The following is a 22,812-nucleotide window of genomic DNA, read 5'->3' as shown; positions in this document are numbered from 1 at the left end:
ATGAGTTTTTTGTCGGAGAAGTTTAATTCGTCTTAACAATGTTGTCAAATTTTTTAGGGAGAAAGTGGTGTAAATAGTGGATATCAAATAGATGACAGTATTTTAGGATTTCGTGGTCCACAGGTAATAATAATTAATTTTGATTTAATAATTTATATGTAAATTATTGATTTAAAAGTCGAGGCATCGTTCTCCATACTCGGTGACCCCTTTGAGGGTCAGACCGCCCCTGTAATGGGTGTAATTGTGGTTAGTCACATAGCCTTAATATGCTAGGTGCTTCATTAATCATTTAATTTACAAAATATTTTCGAAATTCCTGTCTTTCTGACAGTAAAAACACTGTAAATTTAATAATATAAAATTTTGAAATTTTCAAAAAAATTTTGGCTAATCCATGAAATTAAATGTGAAGAATTTTAGGATTCTCCTTAATTTTTCCCCCTTTTTTATAATTTAAATCGTGTTTATATATATTTTTCGATATTTTAAAAATTATAATTAACCATTGATTAGTGAAATTAAACCTTCATATTGAAAAGCGAAATGGCAACCAGCAAATTTGTTTACTGTTTCTGCCCTGTGGGTACTAAGAAGGCCCCTTCTTTAAAATCATACCTGTCGTGGATTTGGCCAGGCCCATAATGGAGATGGCCAGACTGCCAGACATACCCAGAACCTATAAAAAATTCCTGGAGGTGCTACCCCTGATTCGATCCCGGGTTCCTCCAGAGTGGGTAGATTGAAATCTTAATGTAATATTATAAAAAAAATTATAACAAGAAGCTAAAAGAATGTTAATTATATTTAGAGATTGCTAACAATTAATAATTTATATCTTGCAGGGCATTACAGGAGCAACAGGACCCCCTGGATTGGTATAATCAGCTACATTTGTCATTAATTATATAAGTTTACAATAGAAATTAAATCATTATTCTATACGTAGCCAGGTGAAAGAGGTGCAATGGGCGAAAGAGGGCCACCGGGATTACCAGGAGCTTCTGGATTACCAGGACCTCCAGGCGCTCCAGGTATAGCGGGGAATCCCGGTAATAGAGGACAACCAGGAATGCCAGGTTTGCCAGGACCTCCGGTACATAATTAAGTTTTAGATAAATAGATAAACTGAAAAATAAAAAATATATATAGTTAATCGTTTAAAATAATTAAATTTCAGGGAAGGAGTTTTAACGAAGAAGAAATGAGAGATATATGTGCCTCTGTTTTAAGAGGTAAGATGTATCATTAGTCCAATCATAAAGAAAAATGGTATATATTTAACGGTGTAAATTAATTATGTAAAGAAAGAAATAATAATAATACGTAAATCTATTCTAAATTTTGCTGATTTAAATTGATTAAACTTATTCTAGATCAATTAGCAGAATTATCATTGAAGCTGAGAGGTCCACCAGGACCTCCAGGAAGAGGAAAACCAGGTCGACCTGGTCCACCAGGTCCTCAAGGCCCACCAGGTATTGGGGTTGACACCAGACATGCACTGTTGCTAACAAGATACAACTAAATTTTTACTAAATAATAAACTAAACAACTCTCGATCCATCAAAGGAAGAGCTTAATACTATCTATAATAGAAATGATTATTTTAATAAACAGTATTCGACTTTTAATGATAACTGTTACCAAATACGGTATAATACTAAACTCAACAATAATTTTTAAACTGGTATGTAAAAAACTATAAATAAATACTGTTATATTCTTACCATTTAAACAGGTAAGCGAGTAATTTTTAAACCAGCGTGTAATTTTCAATCTTAAACTATATTTTAATGCTTTGCCTCTTTTTATTTAATTTTAATTATTAAAATAATTTATGCTCTTAATATATGCAATAGAATAAAATATAACATATTTAGGAATGAACTGTCGATGAATGCAGCAATTTTAGGCGATGGTAGAATGCAAAATGAAGCAACGATAGCTCTAGACAACATAGGCGGTCCTTTGCGATTTATATAAAATAAAACAGACATTCGTCCCATGACGACGATTGGATGAATGTAAATTTCGTAATAGAATTTGATTAAGAATGGGAAACAGAAAACTGTCAATCTTCATGACGTAATTTAATTTTAACCAATTATCTGCAAACTTTAATTTAAATGATTATCAAAGGATCATTTATGTTCGATAGACTTATTTCTTGCGTAATTTTGGGTTTTCTACTGTTTTCTAATATTATTATATTTATCATCAGTTCCATCTATAGAAAAAAAATGCCATCTTAATATTTATTCAATACAATATAAATATATTAATAACTGACAAAGAACTATATTTATAATTATTAAAATCTCTGAATAAGGATATAAAATACGTGTAAATATAAACATTTACTAAAACTTGCATGGACTCACCTTTTTATACTGACCCATCTTTTTCTTATAAGCTCAATAAATTTGATTGCTTGTCTGATTGGTCAGCCCCAAAATGGCGTGGCCTGCCATAACCTCTGCATGTATTACAGATTCCAAGCTCTAACACTTTTCTTCCTTCCAACAGCCAGAATGGACGACTTAATCAGGGGGCTGCGTGGTCCACCTGGCATACCTGGCTACGGTAGGCCAGGCAGACAGGGTGTACCTGGAAAAGTGGGCATCCCAGGTAGCTAGCTTCTCTTGCATGCTTGCATCTTGCACGAACTAGTTCTGTAAGTCTTTCTATTGCAACAGGTGTGGATTGTGGTCCATTACTCTATGAAAAAATTGATGGCGAAATCTTTCTTGTTTACTGAAAAATTATTCTAGTAGATAAATGAAACCCTACTCTTTATTTTGTATTATAAAGCATGAATTTTTATGAAATAATATTTCCTGTTTTTTGGAATTATGAAAAACATTTCTATTTATAACTAACATAATAAAGCTTATTTTATTTAGTACTTAAGCATAAGATACAGTAAATCTTTTTATATTGAAAAGGTGATCCAGGAACGGCAGGACTACCAGGCGAGAGAGGTTTCATGGGGATGCCAGGAATACCTGGCCCACCAGGAATGCCAGGACCTAAAGGTTCGTCAATTATAAAAAATACAGTAAATTATAAGGTTTATATTGCATTAATTTGTAATTTAATAAAATATCTAACTCATAGGAGAGAAAGGAGAAAGAGGCGACAGAGGACCGGAAGGTATTGGTAGTGAAGGGCCAATGGGTCTAAGAGGTCTTCCAGGTAATACAATTAAAATCAATTCATTTTCGAATAAATATCCTACGTTTCTAATGTATTTAAAATCATTAGGACCACCAGGACCACCGGGTATAGGATTTACGGGTCGTCCAGGTGAACGAGGACCACCGGGAAGACAAGGACTCGCAGGAACGCGTGGTTTACCGGGACCTCAGGGTCCACCCGGTTATTGTGAACTGTGTAGTTATCCGGGAGCAGATCTATTAAGTGCCATTCAGAGTCAGGACAGTAAAGGTCCTTAAGAAAAGAGCGGAATCATATTGATGGAAGCTCAATTCAACAGCACTGCCATTTAATTTAAAACATATTGTAACACTGCCCATTGGTACAGGAAGAATACGTTATCAGAATATTTAAAAGAGTCAAATGATTGATGTATATAGACAATTATTCATCAAAGTATGCCACAAAGAAGTCTGCAAGAACCATCTTGCAACGTGGCAAAGAACTTTAATCCTACTTAAAAAACAGAAAAAATATTTTTTATCTCGTTGCTTGCCGTAAAATATAAATAAATGCGGAACAATTATGTTTTTTGATGTTTTAATTGCCAAAATAATAGAAAACAATCTATAAATTACGGAGATTTCCTTAGAAGAAATGAAGCCATATTCAACATAAGAAATATTTATTTTTTTAAATTTAAATTCATCTGAATTAAAACTATACACATTTATATATATATATTAATTATAAAAGCAGCAAATGAAATTCACAAACTACAAAAATAATTTTCCAATGCTTATCATTAGCTAAATAATATAAATTTCTAGGAATCAATTTTTAAATTATGCTTAAAATAGTTCTTTTTAAAACAATAAATCGATAAAAAGAACTAATTATCATAATGTATAATATAATTTCTCATCTATAAATGTTATAAATTCTTTATATTTAAATTATAAAAAATATATATAAAAATATTTCATGTATTGCTGTTAAACTGTATCATTGAAATGCTTGAAAGACAATTGAAATGTTCACGAAATATATTTTATTTTCCATCGATTTTATCAGAAACATTTCCATTACGAAGAATTGTTCTGTTTTATATTTCAGAGTTGGAAAATTTATTAAATTTGAAAAAATATTATAAAATTCCAATGGATTATCTTTAATTAATAAAATAAAAGTTGTATATGTAAATATTAATAGTTATATTTATTTAATATGCAGAAACGAGTTGCGTAACGTTCCCGGCAAAAACAAAAATTTTAACTTGGGGTGGCGCCATCTATTAGGGTAATTTATTTTTAAAACATTTTATATTTTTAATTCTTATAAAATGGTAAAACGATCAATTTTAAGGGCAGAGATGAATTCTATAAAAAATTGTAAATGCTAATAACGAGTAAAACCTTCATTAAGTCCGTCCCTACTCGAGATAAGACACGTGATCTATCTCCCCACTCCTCGACCTTTAACCCCCAAAATTTAATAGCATCGATGCCCTTAATACCCAAACCTCGCTACAAAATTTCAGAAATTTTCGACGAAAGACACGGGAGCTATTATTTCAAAGTGGGTGCCCCACACTAACATCCATACGTACAGAAAAAATCCCCGAATTTTTTGGAATTCTCGACGTTAAAGGTTCCCCGAGTCAAAAAATGTGGAGTGACTTTTTAATCCATCCCTCTATACAGCCGGAAAAGTAAAAAGTCAAAATTGAAAAGAAAATAAACAATTAGTATATTGGAATTTTGCATTAAAATTTGAAGTTAATAATTATTCTAAATATTTATTTAAAATCATTGAGTGAATATTTTTAAAATATCAAAATCTAATGCGCTGCTACAAACCTGGCGTTGGTGCCCGTAAAAGGGAGTTCACGTTCGGGTATTTGTCAAATCGAGGCTTGTGATGATAGCCCCTAATTCTACGGCTGTGGGTGCCGAGTTTGTCAAAAAGGCGGAGAGCCCATCACTCTATGGAATTAAAATATGTAAGGAAGCCCATAATTTTACGGTTATGGGATTAAAGTTTAAGAAATTACTGATCCAGTGGATAAAAGCTCTAAACTGATAGTCGTGGGTTCGCTGTCCACATGGAGTTTTCCGTGTCTGACACTTAGGAGTCAGTTTCCTATAGAAAGCTCTTCCGGGAAGCACCCCCTTGACAGATCGAGTTTCTTATTCCATCGATCATTAAGAAATTATTTAAAAAATTTAAATTTTAAATAAATTAAGTCTAGATGTTAAACAGTATTAACGTTATAAAGGGTTATTTATTTGAATTACTTGATAAAGACCTAAGTGCGAGATTTATTGTCTTATATAAGTGAATTTATAAATATATTATTGTTTAATAAACTTGATGTATTCTAAATGAAAATATCATTCGGCGTTTTGAATGGTCATTACTTTCGTGAAATAAAGTGAGTAATTGATATTTAAATAAAAATAATTGAATTAAAACAGGGGCTTACGTCCATTAAACAGGGTCTGGAATGGATTGATGGAATAAGAAAACGAACACAAGGCCGATCTTCCGAGGAGAGGGCTTTCTATGGTAAATTGGCTCCTATTTATGGCTCGAATGGATGTGGTATGAATTGGATTGGATCGATGGGATAAGGAAATGCAACATATGGCCGATCTGCCTCTCGGGAGGACTTTCCATGGTAAATTGATCCCTATTTAGGTGTTAGACACGTAAAGAAACCCGGAAATCTCCACACTGCCAGTCCGTTGGCCAGGTGCGAACTCGCGACGGTGTTTAGTGGGGTAAAGGGTACTCTTTAACCAGCGATGGGGTCATCCAGTATGGATAACAGATGCACTGACCCGTACTGCTCATAATAAATTATGAGGTTGAACTGGTTTCGAACTCGGATTACTCACTCAGCCGTATGGCTTTTGTTTTAACGGATACTCATTATTACAGATTTGCATTTTTATTTCCAGTTTGGGATGTAAAATACAGTACACGTGTCAAACAATAGCATGACAGACAGCAAGACTGCATATAAATTATTTTACGCACTATATTTTTATTATTAACACAATTACACCAATAATTATTTTTATTGCCATTATAATCATAACTTTTTTTAAAATTATTAATCCATTTATAATAATGTACAGGATATTATTCGTACAAATTATTCACATTCTTCTACAAACTACTAACATGTATAAACATGTTTTTAATTAAAAAATCATACGTATAAATCAACTTGATATGTTACAACAAAGAACATTTTATAGCTGATGTGTATGTATGTATATTATGCATATTTTAATATATAACAAAGAATAATTTCGAATTTACCAACAATGATAACAATAAAACCTTTCAAATATCAATAATAAACCAATAAAAAATATTCATGCTCACTATTTGGACTTAAGAGCATAATCTTAGTGCATGAAACAAGTCATAATACGGTTGATCCTCGATTTTACTTTTACGAACCCCGTTATCACGCAAACAACGAACCAAATCTGCTCTTTCCAAGACCTGTCCAAGTGAAATTAGAGATTGAAAGAGGCTCTGACTAATTATCTATTATTTTTCGAGGGCACAAGAAGTACAATGAGATGGGTAATTGGGCTCTACCAGAGACTCGTAATTGGCGCCTAAATTACTTAGTAAGCGCGCTGACAGTTATTGTTTACGTCATACTTGAATGTGTAGTGTTTGTTTGTTTTGTGTTTAACACGTGATTGTTGTTTGCCTCTTATCACGTGTCTTATAAAGTTCTTCTTGTAACTGACCATTTTGGGATACAACAGACAATCGCCATCACTTCCCCTATTAGTTCGTTATATCGAGGGTCGACAGTACGCTGTTTTATATGCTATACAACAGATGTATTTGGTACTTAAAACGGTCATAAATTTATTGAGAAAAAGACAAAAAAAAAAACCCCTCAAAAGTATGTGTCTGGTACTATGCAAAACAATAAATTCTGTTCTGATCTAAAGTACCACCCGTAATTGCTTCGTATGCATATAGTTAGATTTAAATACAGAATTAACATCTGATAAAACTTGATACTTGATAACACCATTCAACACTAAAATTTTCTTTTATATTATAACATAAAATGAGTTTTAAAAAATAGATTTTTTTTAATATACTTTTCTTGCAATGGCAGTCTTGTACTTAAGTGCTGAGGTATGTTTAATACACCTCTATATAATTTTATCATTGTTTTGTTAACAGTTTACAATACATTTAAAGTTTAAATATCTTGTATTTTCTATTATTCCTTTCTATCTATTAACTACACATCAATAGACATCGTGTAAATACTCATCTATGCTAATGTGGGTATCGGTATGTTGGGTCTACTCTTAAATAATTGTTCGACGACATCCTGATCCGAAAGTGAGGTTATGTCACCGAGATTTCGGTCATTTTTTGCAATTTTTCTTAATAAACGGCGCATAATTTTACCGGATCTTGTTTTCGGTAAGCCACCAGCAACGTGGAAGTAATCGGGAGTAGCAAACGGGCCAATTTTAGAACGAACTAGAAGAAAAATAAATAAATGTTTTATAAACAAGTTCACACATCTTAAATTCTTAACGTACCTTTTTCTTTTAAATCCTTCTCTAAATTCGAATCAAACTTAAATTCCTGTTTTAAAATATAAAAACAAAATGAATTTAGATATAAAATAGTTAATAGATTAATTTAATTTATTATAATCTAACCTCTTTCAGTACAATAAAACAGTACAAACATTCCCCCTTTGTGTGGTGAGGATATGATACTGCAGCAGCCTCAACAATGGCTCCGTGATCAATTAATGCTGATTCAACTTGAGCAGTAGACAACAGATGACCCGAACAATTTAGCATATCATCTATTCTTCCAGTAATCCAATAATATCCATCTTCATCCCTTCTAGCCCCTGAAAAAATTTAATTACAAGTTATTCAAAAATTAAAAATTTAAAAATCATACATCAAAATACATTAAGAATTACCATCCCCTGTACAGTAGTAACCGGGGAACCTAGTGAAGTATGTCCTTTCGAATCTTTCGTGGCTACCGTAAATAGTTCTCATCATACCGGGCCAAGGCTTTTTAAACACCTAGAATAATACATTTTAAAAAATGTTAATGTAAAGTATACGGGAAATGAATTTTTAGTAGATTTTTTTTGACTTGACTGCAAAAAACATGGCGGGCGTGGGTCAACCACACTTAAATGAGCAGAGAAATTGCGTATAGCATATATATATTTATGCCTTTTATACACTGTATAATATTAATATATATTGACCAAATTATATGTATAAAATAGAAAGATTTCAGTTTTTTTTAATTATTTAATGAAATAATAATTAAATTTATTTTAAATAATTGGAATTACGAAAAGTACTGAAAGAATTTTCATTATTTATTTACTGTTATAAATAGTATATTTTTAGTAATTTATCTATTAAAATTAAATGTAAAATATTTTTAATTAATAATTTTATATAAATTAAATAAAAATTGATTTTTAAATTGAACAAAATATTATTAAATAAAAAAAATTAAAAAAAAATAATTCCATTTTTATTATTTGTTTAATTATAAAATTATGTAATTAAAAATTATAATTATTATTATTAAACTTTGAAATTATCCTTGTTTAAATTTTCTACATTCAAACTTTTAAATATTAAAACTTATGTTATGTACCAGCAGATGGCGCCACCGACTAACAGTTTTTTACAATTTTTTAAATTAAACATTATTTTATCTACAATAATTATTTTAAAATATGCTATAATATATATGTACATACGTTGCATAATAAATGATATTGTGCTTTTATGTATATACAGTAAATCCCGCTTTTACCACCTAATAGGACGGTGGAAAACGTGGTAAAGCGGGGTCTACTGTAGGCCTATATGTAATGTAACACGCTGTACTGTCCTCGAAACTTAATACATAAAATTTTTAAAACTAAATATGAATTTATAATTAAACAAATATAAATTTAAACTTATGTAAATAGGAGGTAATAAATTTATGCTTTTAAAAAGATACAAACAAGATATCCTTCAGCCGCTCCTTCCAACTCTTTGCCTTCTTCGTCTACCAGAGCAGGAACAACTCCAAAAAAGGGAAAAGTCTGTTATAAATGACTACATTTTAATAATTTCCCTTAAAAGTTTTAAACTATTCCTTAATTTACTTTGTTAAGAATTTAAATATACAATATAATTTGGCAAAGCTTTAAAAAGTTAGAAATTCCAGCCCCAACTCCGTATTTCGAAAAAGTTCGCGCCTGAGCCACGTGGAGCATTCCCGTATAAAGTCCTCCGAGAAGTCCTTTACGTAATATACAGCGCGTATCACATTACGCTTGATATCGCAGTACCGGTGTGAGTAACGAATCAATACGGTGTCTGAGGCACAAGTTATACCAGTAGGTATCTGAGACCTTAAGGCCTTACTTTTCTATGCCTATAATCATCACTTAGTTCTTATTGGATTCTTTATATTTTGCACTTAATTGGTACTGAATTATCACATTATATTTGATAATGAGAACTGCATTAACTCGTGGGAATATCTGACAGAGGCTGGGGGCCCATCTCAATGCTCGTTACAATGTTTTCTTCCTATATTTGTATAAACAAATTGGGCCACGGTCTCTAAGTGCGACGGTGTACATCGCAAACGAAAGAATTGTGATTGTTAGTCATTGATCTTAGGAGCTCTTTAGATAAGTATTTATAAGCTCGTTTAATATTATTTATGTAAGCCTGTCTGTCCGAAGATTCGAAACGTAAGAATACAAAGAAGATTGTGTTAACGCATACTTGCAAATACAGTATATGGACAGAAGTTGCTGGGCCGAGTAATGCGTAAGTACAGGTTTACTGAATATAATTTTCTTATTGCATGCTGAGCCGTACAGTTTAAGCGACGTGTTAAAGATTTGACGTATCTTTTGGAACATTGCTCACACTGAATTTTGAATTTATATCAAAGATAAAGGGATATCATTTTCACATAATGAAATTAGGTTGATACAATAATGCTACTTACAGCAGAACCTGGCTTAGTTGGAGTACATCTTGGAAGAGGTGTTATGACGTGGCCTCCCTTAAATAATAATTAAAAAATTCATAATTCTAATTCTTAAAAGAGTAAACTTAAATCAGATTATAAGACATTAACGTTAAACAAATAATAATTAAAAATTATTTGATCTCGATTGGGCTTAACTTTGCCAAAGTGGAATTAAAAGTACTGTAGTCTAAAGTCCTCTAAACAGCGTACATCTTTACGCCAAATTGACGTCATTATCACAATTCCTCTTAAGAAAACTGGAAGAATGGCGTCAAATTGAGTTTACTAAATGGCAAGCTAAACATGTCGTATTGAGTTTAGATGGTTAAATCAATGAGGAAATTGGTCCGAACACCATCCAGAGCTAAACTTTCCGCTCATCTTTTCCTCCTCCTCCCTTCTCTTATACGTTGATTTCTTTCTGTAGAAGTTTATTCATACACAAAAGCTTTGGCTCCAAAATTTCAATTTTGCGAGTATTTTTTACCTACAGATTACCCTCTCTCTGAGTTAATAAATGAATCATTTAGTAAACCTAAATTTGAATTACTGTAAATTACAATTAACTTATTCAATCATTTTAGAAAATAATAATAATAAATATTTAAATAAATTCTTAAAAAATAATAATAGAATTGTGTGTGAGAAATATAAAATATACAAATTTATAAAATATTAATTAATATAAGTTAACATCATTAAAAATTTAATTATTGTATGCAATAAAATAATTACATAAAATCACATTTAAAATTTCAAAATTAAATAATATTTAAATTTAATTAAGTATAAAAATTATACATAAATTAAATTCATTAATTTGTTTAAAAATAAATAAAACATATAATTTGTAATTCAAATTTATAGACTTTATATCTGAGCATTCAGTTAATTAATTACAATGAAATTTAATTGGACTGTAAAAAAGATATTGTAACATTAGATAAAAGTCTAATAAAAATTTAATAAGAAGCATAATTATTATTATAAATATGTTATAATAAAAATTAAATTCAATGAAATCAATTGTAAAGCAGAATATTTTATTTATAATTTTTACTTTGAAAACAAAAATGTGTGTTTCTAAATCTTGATTAATAAGACTTCCTTGTACAATACAAGTTATATATTTAGATACACTATTTATTAAAAAACAATAATAAAAACTGTATATTTTATCCTAATTTAATCCCTTACTGTCACACCTCATTTACTTAATAGCATATTAGTGATTCAATTTTGAGTATAAAGTTCAGCTTTATAATATTGTAAATAATTTTAAAATATAATAATTAACCTGTATTGATTTCAATTATTAATATATAAGGTGTCCCTTAAATCTAGAACCGATACAAGCATTTTCTGTGGCAAAGAATTTCTAGATCTATACTAATTTTTCTAGAGGTGATTCTAGAAAAAACCGTTATGTCTTTAACGTAGGCATTTTCTAGGGGAAAATTGTTACGGCCCGTACGAAATACGTAGTTTTGTAGCAATTGCGTAGGCTACGTACGTCGGACTTTTAGAAAAGGCTCGCAGGTTATACGAGTAAGAATTATTTGTATCGGTCGTGTCTGTATTACCTATAACCAGGAATTATTATTATTTATATATGCTTATAGTGATATGTATGTATAGTTATGTATGCATCAATACTAATTTAAGAGTAATATTTCCTATTACAAACAAGAAAAATTAATTTTTTACATAATTATTGATTCATTTAAACATTTTATTAAGCATTATTACATAAATAAATTAAAAATATCAAAATTAACTTAAGAATTAATTTATAAATTTACAGCAAGACAAAAATTTTTCATTTCTGGCAAGACCAACTCTTTTATGTGGATGCGAGAGGTGGGTGTTAAGGTCAAAAGATGAAAGAAGAATCCAGTAAAGAAATGTGATTTCTATAGTATCATTAAATTTAATGATATAAGAAGGATTAAAAATAGGCTTCATATTATATACAATAGAATATATAAATAATGAGATAGAGAGAGCCTACAGAATGAATGAATAACTCAAGGCTACCTCAGGAAATTCTGTGATATTAACCTTGCAGGTGAAAGAAGATGAACTAAGACTGTAACAGACCTTTGAAAGATGATGATAATGATGGTGATGAGGAGGAGGAGGAGAAAAAAAGATGACTATACAAGCTTAATAATATAGGAAATATTTAATCATAGACAATTTCCATCATTTCTGAGTTTCCTTCTCCTTATACAGGATTAGTAGGGTAAGCAATGGTAAGCATTAACGTTGTAGGCTGTGTTTATCTATTTCTCTTTCTATGCCTATGCTTATAGGGGAGATATTCTTCCCTTAGCTTGTGCAGCATGGCCCACGAGGCCCTTGCGCCACAAAACAATAACATAACCTCTCCCTTTAACCTAAGATTAATATAAGAAAAATAAAAATTTCTGAAATATAAAAGTATTTATGCACCGATCAATGCCAAATCGTAAGGGGATAGGCCATACTCTTTACGTATGACTGTCACGAGATAAGCTGTACCTTTTCTTAATTAACCAGTGTATCCAGGTATCGTAGTATCATATTGTATTTGATAATCTTACATAAAGCTATGAATATAAAAAATGTCAAGCTAACCTTCAGAAGAAACTCTATAATTTATATAGTCTAGACAAAATGAAAGGTATTAAAATATATTATATAGTTTTAGGCACGTACTGTACTTTTGCCTATGGCTTGGCGCCTTTAGGAGCATTAGACACCCCCCACCAGTGCTGTTTTCAATACTCGGAATACAGTGCTAAGTAAGATCTTAAACCTTGTAGTGTTATATATAGATTTATATAAAAAGGGTTCCTAGATAAGCCCAAACTGGCGCGAAACCCTATAATTTTAAAACAAATTCCTAGGCAAGGGCGCACTTGCAAAGCTCCTTTTATACAAGGAGCAGTGCTTAGGGCCTCTCATAACCCGAAACTGCTCTGAAAATTGAATGTAAATTAATTTATAGCCGCTAAAAGTCTTAATAGAAGACCATATACTTACAGTTTCGGTTTGCCAGAAGGTATCGACTACGGAACAACTTTTCTTTCCAACAACATTATAATACCATAACCAGGCTTCGGGATTAATCGGTTCCCCGACACTTCCTAATATTTTTAAACTAGAGCATTTATATCTGAAATTTATAATTATAATTATTTATATAAAAATACTGTGATATAGAGCATATATTTATAAAATATATATTTAAATTACTTGTTAACTTCTTCGTCTCCGTATTTTACCAGGGCTCTTATAGCAGTGGGCGCTGTATAAAATATATTTACATTATACTTATCGATGATTTCCCAGAATCTTCCAGGGTGCGGATAAAATGGAATGCCTTCAAACTGAAATCAAGGAAATTTTATAATTAATTTCCTTACATTTTTAAATTCGAACGTTGGCATCGAAGGAAAATGGGGCAATGTGAATCGTAAGAAGAGATATTAGAAATAGAGAAATACAAAGAGAGAGGATGGTTAGATTCACGCGTCAGCTAAATAAACTAAGGTCCTCTGCAAAAGAGCCTTCAATTTAGGGGTCTCACGCTTTTAAATTTAAGTTGGTGCAGGAGGAAGGGCCTCTCGTACGTTACAGTTTAGGGCCGCGACGAGTTTAAATCCGGCCCTAGCAAGAGATGGTAGAGAGTATTATCGAAGAAAAAAGGGGTATTTTTGCCTACGTTAAAATTATGGATCGTATTCGAGTAAATGAGTGCCACGAATGGTCACGGCGAGACAGGTGAATGGAGAAGACCGAAAAGGTGGCCGAAAGGCGGATGGACGAGTAGAGAAAGAATGGAGGAAGGGTAGACCCAGGAAAATACTGGAAAAAACTAAGACTAGATTAGACTTTAAGCTCAATTATTTACCATCACTGATATGGCTCCATTTAGTAGCGGTCCATAAACACCGTAAGTATGACCCGTTATCCAGCCGATGTCTGCGGTACAAAAGTATACATTCCCAGGTTGATAATCAAAAACATATTTAAAAGTTGTTGCTGCGTATAGCATATAACCCGCAACGGTATGCAATATCCCCTTTGGTTTACCCGTAGAGCCACTAAATAAGAAAGAAAAAATCATCAGTAATTAAGTAAATATAAATTATAATTATAAACACAATTATTTGCATATATTTCTATATAATTAATAAATCGAGTTTTATCTTTTTATGTAATTTCGGTTAATTTTTACACGAACGCAGGACGGGCCAAAAGTTAGTTAATGCGGATGATTAAAAGCCGGCCCGAATCAGTTCTCGAGAATGGATATCGCTCGATGATTCTTGGCACTGAATTTTATTTTATTAATTAATTAAAATCTTATTTCGTCACGAAATTATCCGTAATAAATAAATAAATATCGTGTTTTTTGCTACTTTGAGGCACATTTAATCGCAATCAATTGAGCAAAATGACTTTTTACGCTGTTAATGGTTTCAATCAATGGCACTTTTTCCCTAATTGTATTTGATTATTTAATTAATTAGATATTAGGTTAATTAATTAAATAATTGGATATTTGTATGTACTTTTTATATAGGACAAATAACAAGAACTTTGATCAATACAACTAACTTTTTTCCCTAAGCAACTGAGTAATTCATTTCGATTAAAATACGAAGGGATGACAATTCTCCTTATCAAATATTATAAGATAAAACTAAAGGTTAAAATACCTATCCATACACCTACGATACACCTCTTTCATGTAGGAGCCATTATACCCTGTTGTGTAAAGAAGGGCCTTCGAAATAAGCTGCGATAGGATGGTCTTTCGTAGGCGGAACATCGGGAGCATTTAGTCCAAACATCAAATTTAAGCGGGCCACAAAAACATTTGACCGGCTGTCTGTTTTCGTTCCGTAAACACTAGTCATCTACAATATAGAGCCTTGGTGATGATAATGAAGCCGTGTTGACGAACTCGATTCTTAGATGCCTGTATTGATTTTAGGATGAATAAATTGGATCGAGCCGCTCTTATAAAGCTATTAAACGTCTAAAATGAATCCAATTCATTCCTTTAGAAGTAAGATAATATTGTAAACAAGCATTTACTCTTCCTTAGAAGTCTCGAGTGATGAAAATTGCTCCGTAGAACCAGTGCCAATTTAAGGTTAAAAGATACATTGAATAGATATAACGACTTAACCAATTCCAATGATTTGTGTTAGTAAGATTAATGGTTCCCAAGGGGTATTCTGTTCGTTTCGACTTATCGCCAGGAGAGTCCGAGATCGATTTCGGGCCAATTTCTGTTCGTTTTCTTTTCTATGAACTTTGTAATGACTTTTATCACATTTGTTCGATTATCTTCAATAAAAGGTGAGAGACCTCTTCCAGTTTATTCTGTAGCTTGGAAAATGTTTCTATTAATAACTATTAGCATTAATCAAAGGATAGGATTATGATTTATATAAAAACATGTTTTATAAAATAAGGGAGAAGAGGGGAAAAGATGAGAAGAGAAAGTGAGGGAGAGAAAGAGAAGAAGGAGAAAGTGGAGGAAAAGAAAAAGAAGAATGAGAAGAAAATGAAGAAGAAGGAGAAGGATGGTTAGGTGGAAACGGAAAGAGGAGAAGGAAGAGGAAAGGGAAAGAGAAGAGAGAAAGAAAAAGAGAAGAATCTATAAGGTGATAAAATATAAGATGTTTAGGAATGTTTATACGAAAAATATTTCTTTCTAAAGACGTAATGTGCTTTTTATAAGTAACAAAGATCAACGAGATAAAGTCTTAGAAAAGTACTTAAGCATTCAAACACAAAATAAAATATACACGCCTACACTCAATACATGCATTCGTTAACAACCTTTATAATTTATGCCAAAGGAATCGTATTTGCAAAACACTTTTGCACATCTTTTATACATCGACTACAGAAATCTAAGTTTTAAGATCATTTTCTCAACGTCAACAAAGGTAACTTGTGACACAAAATTGTTGAAATATTCTCTTTCAAACCATTAAGGTTAAAAGCAGGCGATACGAATGTCAATTGCCATGGCCAACTTTTCTTAACACCTAAACAGGGGCCAGTTTCCTATAGCAAGTCCCTTATTCCATCAGTCCAATTCTCTAGGAGTAGGGCCCTACGTTTGTACGAATCGGGCCTCATCTAACCTCTATCATCTCTAGTACTCGAAATAATTATATATAATCTACAGTAAAATCGAGAGCATCTTGTAACTATAAATAAGAACAATTAAACAAGTAAACTGTAACTTAGATTTGGGTTAAGCACCCTCGAGTATCACTTTATTTTTTTATTTTGGGGTGCATATTATTAATTAATACCCACGAAATAAGTCAAACGACGAAGCTTAGACCCCGAAAAACTGATGTAAAGTATATTTAAGAATGGAATAATTCCAGATCCTCGCCTCCAGTACCATTTGTTTTTACTTAATTGAGGGATTCGGTGGTGAAATTTACTTCGAAATTTATATTAATTGAAAAACTTAAAGCATATTTATGGCTTAAAATGTCCAAAAATTGATTTTTTACCTCGTATATAAGATAAACAAAGGATCTTCAGCATTCATCCATTCTGGCTCACATATATTACCAACACTGGCCATCTCATATTGCCAACAGGTTTCTTCTCCGCATCTCCAAGATAACTGATTTTAATTTAAATAATAAGAAAACAATTTTAAAAGTTAAAATATAAATTATTAATATTTTTAAGAATAAATTTCTTTTTAAATTTACTTTTAATTCCTTAGCCAACTGATCAGATAATTTATCAACATCCGCTTCTTTCACAGATTTTATATTTTTGTTCGGTTTATTTAAATAAAAAACGACGATACACGATTTTAATTTATGCCCCCTAAAATATGTGACAATTAATTAATTATTTAATTTATTAATTTGATAATTTATTAATTAATTTAGAAAATATGAACCTTTCTTTGCATATGCTAACCGCTTCATCCGCGATTCCTTTCAAATTGATGAATTTTGCACCTCGATAAACACCGTCTAATAATAATAAAACACATGAAAAATGTTTATAAAATATTTCAATATAAATAAATTTAAATTAGAATTATTTAAAATTATAAAAAAAAGTCTTAAATTTAACGTACTTATAACCGACGTCGCGTCGTGACTCTTAGATTATGATAATTAAGTTTAATTGTTTTTTTACTAAGTTAAAAAGTGTATGTTTTAATAGATGACCGCGTAAGTTTTTATATTAAATTATTTTTTTATTAGAAACCACATTTAACTTCGTAAAAATGCAATTAAACTATTATTATTGTAAGCTACGCGTCGCATCGCTTCCAGTCGCGTCGCTTCGCGCCGCCGGTAAATCACTTTTATTTATTAAAGATTACGATTAAAGAAATAATTGATTATTATAAAACACATTAATTATAATTAATAATTATTTTATCATAGTTAAATCACCCGCTGTTATTAACATTGAGCAGGATGCATCGAGGATTCTTTCAGCTAGAGATTCGCTGGAGTAACCACCAAACTGAAACAAAATACGTATATTTATGTTATAAATTATAATAATTATTAAAATAAATTATTATTAATTACTCACAACTACAGAATGTACAGCTCCAATTCGAGCGCAAGCTAATAAGGCTACGGGCAATTCTAGTATCATAGGCATATAAATTGCGATACGATGGCCTTTTTTAACACCTAAAACATTGAAATTAATGTAATTTATTACTTAAATATTTAAAATTTTATTGTATTTAAGAAAAATCTTTACTTAAATACCTTTTTTTCTTAAGACGTTTGCGAATTTGCAAACCTCTTCGTGCAATTTTTTATAAGTTACTGTTATGACGTCTTTGGGGTCGTTTCCTTCCCTAAAGTATAATTATAATTAAATTCTTAATTAGATTTTGTGGTTTTTAAGTGTGCTTTTTATTATTAAATATAAAAAATCTTGTGTATTTTCAACGAAGGAGGAATGTTATCGGGTGTTTGGGATCTAATCTATAGAATTAATAAGAATTGCTTACGATTGCGATATTAAAAATTACTTTTAAAGTTATTATCTAATTCTTGAATATATGATTTTTATAAATAAACAAAATACTTTAATATTTTCACAATTCTTTCCTCTAGAAATCTAATTATAAACTTCTCACTTCGTTCTTTTCGCTCTTTTCTTTCTTTCCAAATCTATTTTAAAATTTCATACTTTTATTTAATATTTTCCTTCATTACTATTAAATATATTATATATTTTTTCTATTAAATTGTCTTAATTATTCATAATTTAGTTATAAAAGTTACTTTAATGAGGTAAACTTTGGAAGGAAAACTTAACTTTCAAAGGATTATTTTTTGCAAAAATAAAAAAAATTTAGAATAATTTAATTATCATTTGATTAATTTTAGCAATTTAAACATTTTTAAGTGGTTAATTCTTCGTCTAGAGTATATTTTAATTATAAACAGTCATTTTTTCCCCTTTAGAAACAGGAAATTAACTGCTGTGGAGCGTAATATATTACTCGACATCAACAGAAAATCATTTTTTTTCCTCCTATTTTTCTTGATAATTTAATACTGTATTATAAAAATAAATTATAATAATATAATATCCGATATTTTATTATGTATTTTTAGTTAGTAAATTTATATTATATTCTTAAAAAAAAAAGAAAATAGTTTTTCGTGGGTTATTACAAAACTTATGTTTTAATGAGGTTGTTTGTACGCTCCTATATATTTAAATAATATTTTAAAGTGGAATTTTGTTTAATATTTTAGATTTCCTAGAATTATATATATATATTTGCATTATTCAGGATCAAACTAAGTAAAATTTTAACGATTTAATAACAATAGTCTCTGGCAGAAGCCCGCATCATCACAATAGATGCATTGAGAGGAAGAGAAGATGAAGAAGATAAACATCAAAAAGAGCACAAAAGTTAACAAAATTATCGTCATTTTTTACAAAAAAATTAATATTAAATATATTATTTTCTTTATTGAAACATTAAAAAAAGTATAGGTTTTATGATCCAAGAATAGATTTAAGATCGATAATTTAAATATTTTTCGATTGATCAAAAGAAAAAAGTATTTTTTATCGTTTTCTAAACTTTCACTTTTCATAAATTTTATATTGTTTTATTTATTTATCTTCTATAAATTCGACGTAAGATAAAGGTATAATAAATAATTTTTCGTAAAGGTACCGCGCGTTACAATTTTTACAAGTTAATCTATAGTTTTGGAAGTCGGACACATCTAAATTGATCGTAGAAATGATTTATAAGCATTTTACATCCTCTAAACTTGACTCCATACAATGTATGTTGCTGTTAAAACCATTTTCGACCAACATCCTCGATGCAGGTATAGTAAATAACCCAGCTTTAAAGCTTCCTATAATAACTCAACACCAGATACAAGCTAGCACCCACCCTAATCATTAAATATCTAAGCTATAAATCGATAAATTTAATATATAAAATCGTTAAAATTATTATAACTAGAATAAATCTAGATTTACGACGTGACGTCATCTAAGACTCTTGTTAACTTAAGGAGGGGAAAAATAAGGTATTTCGAGGGAAATAAACGAATATCAAAGTTCGGGTTAGAGACAAAATCGAAAGGAGTAGATTTCGATTGGGAGGTCGTCAGAGTGGAGAGGATGTGGGAGACTTTATCCGCCATGATTGGACGTCGATACTGTAACGATTGGTTACACCTAACCAATAGAAGGTCGAGCTCATACATAAATTATTACCAACTTTCGGTTTTAATTCGCAATTACTCTAGATTAGTGCAATAAATTGCGGGTTGTCTTATTATATTAATGAATGGTTGCGCTATATCGAGGGGGATTTTTGAATATAATTGCGCTATATTTAACGTCGTTGTTAGCCGGGTAGTATTATATAAATGCTGATTAGAAGGTTGTAACCTGTTTAGATAGGACAGGCGATAGATCACAGAGTAGGTGTTGTCAGAAATAAGGTGTTTGCCATACGATCTACAGCTACTCCCTGCATGAGAAAGAAACCAGATGACGTGGACTCGCAGTATTGTGACCTCATTCTATTTTTTTTATCCCTGTAGTTTGCCGTTTCTATTGTCTTTATTTTCGAGATTCGGTAAAGTTTCCAGCGTTTAAAACCATCCGAAAACAAAGATTGACCTGTTCCTATTAGTTCAAATGTCTTAAAACACGGTATTTTTAGTAAAATTCCCAACTTTTTAATTCATTTTCAAGCGATTACGTGTTAATTAACATTTAATTGTGCGTTTAAACCTCACCAAACCCCCTAATGTAAGTGATAACGAATTTGTGACTGTAGATTTACTAGAGCAGTAGATGCTACCAATACTCAAAATGCAGATAACACTAGTCAGGAAGAGGGAGAAATCTTAAAAATAAGATAAATAAAACTCCCGAAATTTCTTCTAATTCTTCAGAATATCGACTTTTTTTGAACAGTTACTCGAAATCATTTTAATTATTAATGGCAAAAATAGATCCCTAGACAGCCCATTGAAAGCGACAAGATTAAGTATTCCATCTGCAACACGTGAAAACTGTTTTACGTGTTTAATTTATTTATGAAATGTAGTGCTAACAAATGAAGTAGTGAATATCTCCCCTTTAAAAGATTTTATCGATCTTTAAAAACCTATCTTCGACACAGATTGCTTATTGTCAGAGCCATGAAACGTGCCCTGTTTGTATTCAGAAAGTGTAGCACCTGCCATCCACGATCGATCTTTTCAACTTGATCCTTCGATCCTACTCCGAATTCGCTTCATAATCCTCGAAAACCATTAATCTAAATTTTAAGGATCAATCTGATTCTGTTAACTGAGGGGGGAGAAAAAACACCAATAAGTTGGGAAGGAAAACAATGTTTCGCGGCGATACGTTCACCAACCCGACTTAGCCATTCTGCTAGTCGTTTATGAAGATTTTTAACGATTTATCAATTAGAATCGTCTTTATTATCGAATTTCAAAGTGTCTACAGTATTTATATGTATCTTAATATAAAGAGGAATTTTGGGGCGAAGCAAATTTGCAGCCAGCAGAATCCTATTAAGGCATTAAAATCCAATAACGAAGAAGTAATAACAATAAAGCGGGGCGAGATCGGCACCACGTGATAAACTTTCCCCCATTAGTTCACCCCCTTCGTAATGACGTCATTTTATCAAGTGTGGATTTTCCCAAGAATTTTAATACTAGGATAGTTAAAATACTTTCGAAATTATCTTAATTTTCTAAAATTTAATAAATTGTCTTTTTAAAACTTTTTCCAGTCCTCGACATATAAAAAATAGGAGAAAAATTTTTTCTAGAGGGGAGAAACATGTAAATTGTAGTCGATGGGTGAATTATAGACACGTAGGCAAAGAAGCGTTAATAAATAAATAAATCAGTAAATAAATATATAATTTAATTACAACAGATTAAATCTTAGTTCTAGAAGAATTTTTATTTTAAAAATGACTTTAAAAAATTACCAGTAAAATGCTATCGAATTTCCCAAACCCTTTTGTATATTCTTGTCCAGCGCATTGTAGCAGACATTGGTACTCGCATCTTCCATCCACTTGATTTGAATCGGTCCTTTGCTTACATCGAAATTATACTTCAAGAATTGAGCGGTGGGATACTTTTTCCAATAGAATTGTTTAGCCAAAGAACCCCAAAATTGGTCAGGATTCTCATCCGCTTCCTTGTATAACTCGCGATAGATTTCCATAGAAGGAACATGTGACTTTACCTTTGGTTCCTCTTTCGGTAAATAAGCTTTATCAAACATCCCATCGATAGCTACCGCCATTTTGTTCTCCGTTCTGCTACTCGCTCCTTCTACAACCAGCTGATCGTCAGGTACGCGACACGCATCCGGACAGTGGCACCACCGAAGAGACGATTCAATACACGAATGAATTTATTCCATTCCAACAATCGTAGATTATTTTCTAATCTACCGTTTTGTAAATATAAATTACTGTCAAAACACGAAAATAAATTTATTTTCTTGTGTATAATTGTTCTTTCACAATCTTGATTCTAAACATCCACAAATCCAGCAGAGAAGTAATTAAGTTGAAATAATGTCAGGGAGTTTTGCATCGCATTTACTCATTTATTATCCGGTTTTAAATTTCTACACCATTCAAATATATTGATTTAATTATTAGAGAAGGAGAATGATTGTTAAAATTCAACTTTAGACTATAATATTAAATGTAAACTATTACATGTTACAGAAAAATCAATGATTATAAGATTAACTTGGGTGCTTCTCGATTGTAATTTAAAATGAATCATTTCAACTGTTAAAAATAAATAACTGATAGACATAAGGTGAATTGAATTATGCAATAGTATCCCAGGGTCAATGAAATTATCATTAACATCACATATAAAACATTAGAATGTCTACAATAAAATTGTATAATTAATCATTGAAAAAAAGGGCCTATTTAAATATAAATATTAAAGTAGAATAATAATTATAAGATTTTTAAGAATATTTAAATCATTAACTTTAATA

General features: G+C 30.8%; 2 protein-coding genes across 3 annotated transcripts in view; one reads left to right on the top strand and one right to left on the bottom strand.

Annotated features, from left to right (window-relative positions):
• LOC136970638 (collagen alpha-1(IX) chain-like) overlaps positions 1 to 3,745 on the top strand; it is a 41,578-nt gene extending 37,833 nt beyond the window's left edge. For both annotated transcript variants that reach the window (XM_067265088.1, XM_067265087.1), the window contains exons 35-42: positions 58 to 123; positions 846 to 878; positions 950 to 1,096; positions 1,181 to 1,235; positions 1,377 to 1,478; positions 2,949 to 3,038; positions 3,121 to 3,198; positions 3,268 to 3,745. In XM_067265088.1, the coding sequence (XP_067121189.1) occupies positions 58 to 123; positions 846 to 878; positions 950 to 1,096; positions 1,181 to 1,235; positions 1,377 to 1,478; positions 2,949 to 3,038; positions 3,121 to 3,198; positions 3,268 to 3,458 (762 nt within the window). In that variant the 3' untranslated portion in view covers positions 3,459 to 3,745. The remainder of the gene's footprint in view (positions 1 to 57; positions 124 to 845; positions 879 to 949; positions 1,097 to 1,180; positions 1,236 to 1,376; positions 1,479 to 2,948; positions 3,039 to 3,120; positions 3,199 to 3,267) is intronic.
• Positions 3,746 to 6,212: 2,467 nt separating this feature from the next.
• LOC136970637 (acetyl-coenzyme A synthetase, cytoplasmic-like) lies at positions 6,213 to 22,127 on the bottom strand. The gene is made up of 16 exons (XM_067265086.1): positions 21,770 to 22,127; positions 18,027 to 18,118; positions 17,842 to 17,945; positions 17,697 to 17,769; positions 17,189 to 17,264; positions 16,992 to 17,112; positions 16,785 to 16,900; positions 14,144 to 14,336; positions 13,486 to 13,619; positions 13,273 to 13,405; positions 10,222 to 10,278; positions 9,218 to 9,298; positions 8,156 to 8,264; positions 7,881 to 8,080; positions 7,758 to 7,803; positions 6,213 to 7,695 (listed from the first exon to the last, which is right to left on the bottom strand). The coding sequence occupies exons 1-16, from the start codon at positions 22,090 to 22,092 to the stop codon at positions 7,481 to 7,483; spliced, it is 2,073 nt and encodes a 690-aa protein (XP_067121187.1). The 5' UTR covers positions 22,093 to 22,127; the 3' UTR covers positions 6,213 to 7,480.
• Between the last annotated feature and the right edge of the window lie 685 nt (positions 22,128 to 22,812).

This window comes from Centruroides vittatus, unplaced genomic scaffold, assembly GCF_030686945.1.
Source record: "Centruroides vittatus isolate TY-2023 unplaced genomic scaffold, ASM3068694v2 contig_2073, whole genome shotgun sequence".
Taxonomy (NCBI): Eukaryota; Metazoa; Arthropoda; class Arachnida; order Scorpiones; family Buthidae; genus Centruroides; species Centruroides vittatus.
Note: the sequence above shows the minus strand (reverse complement) of the source record. Positions and strands in the feature narration are given on the sequence as shown.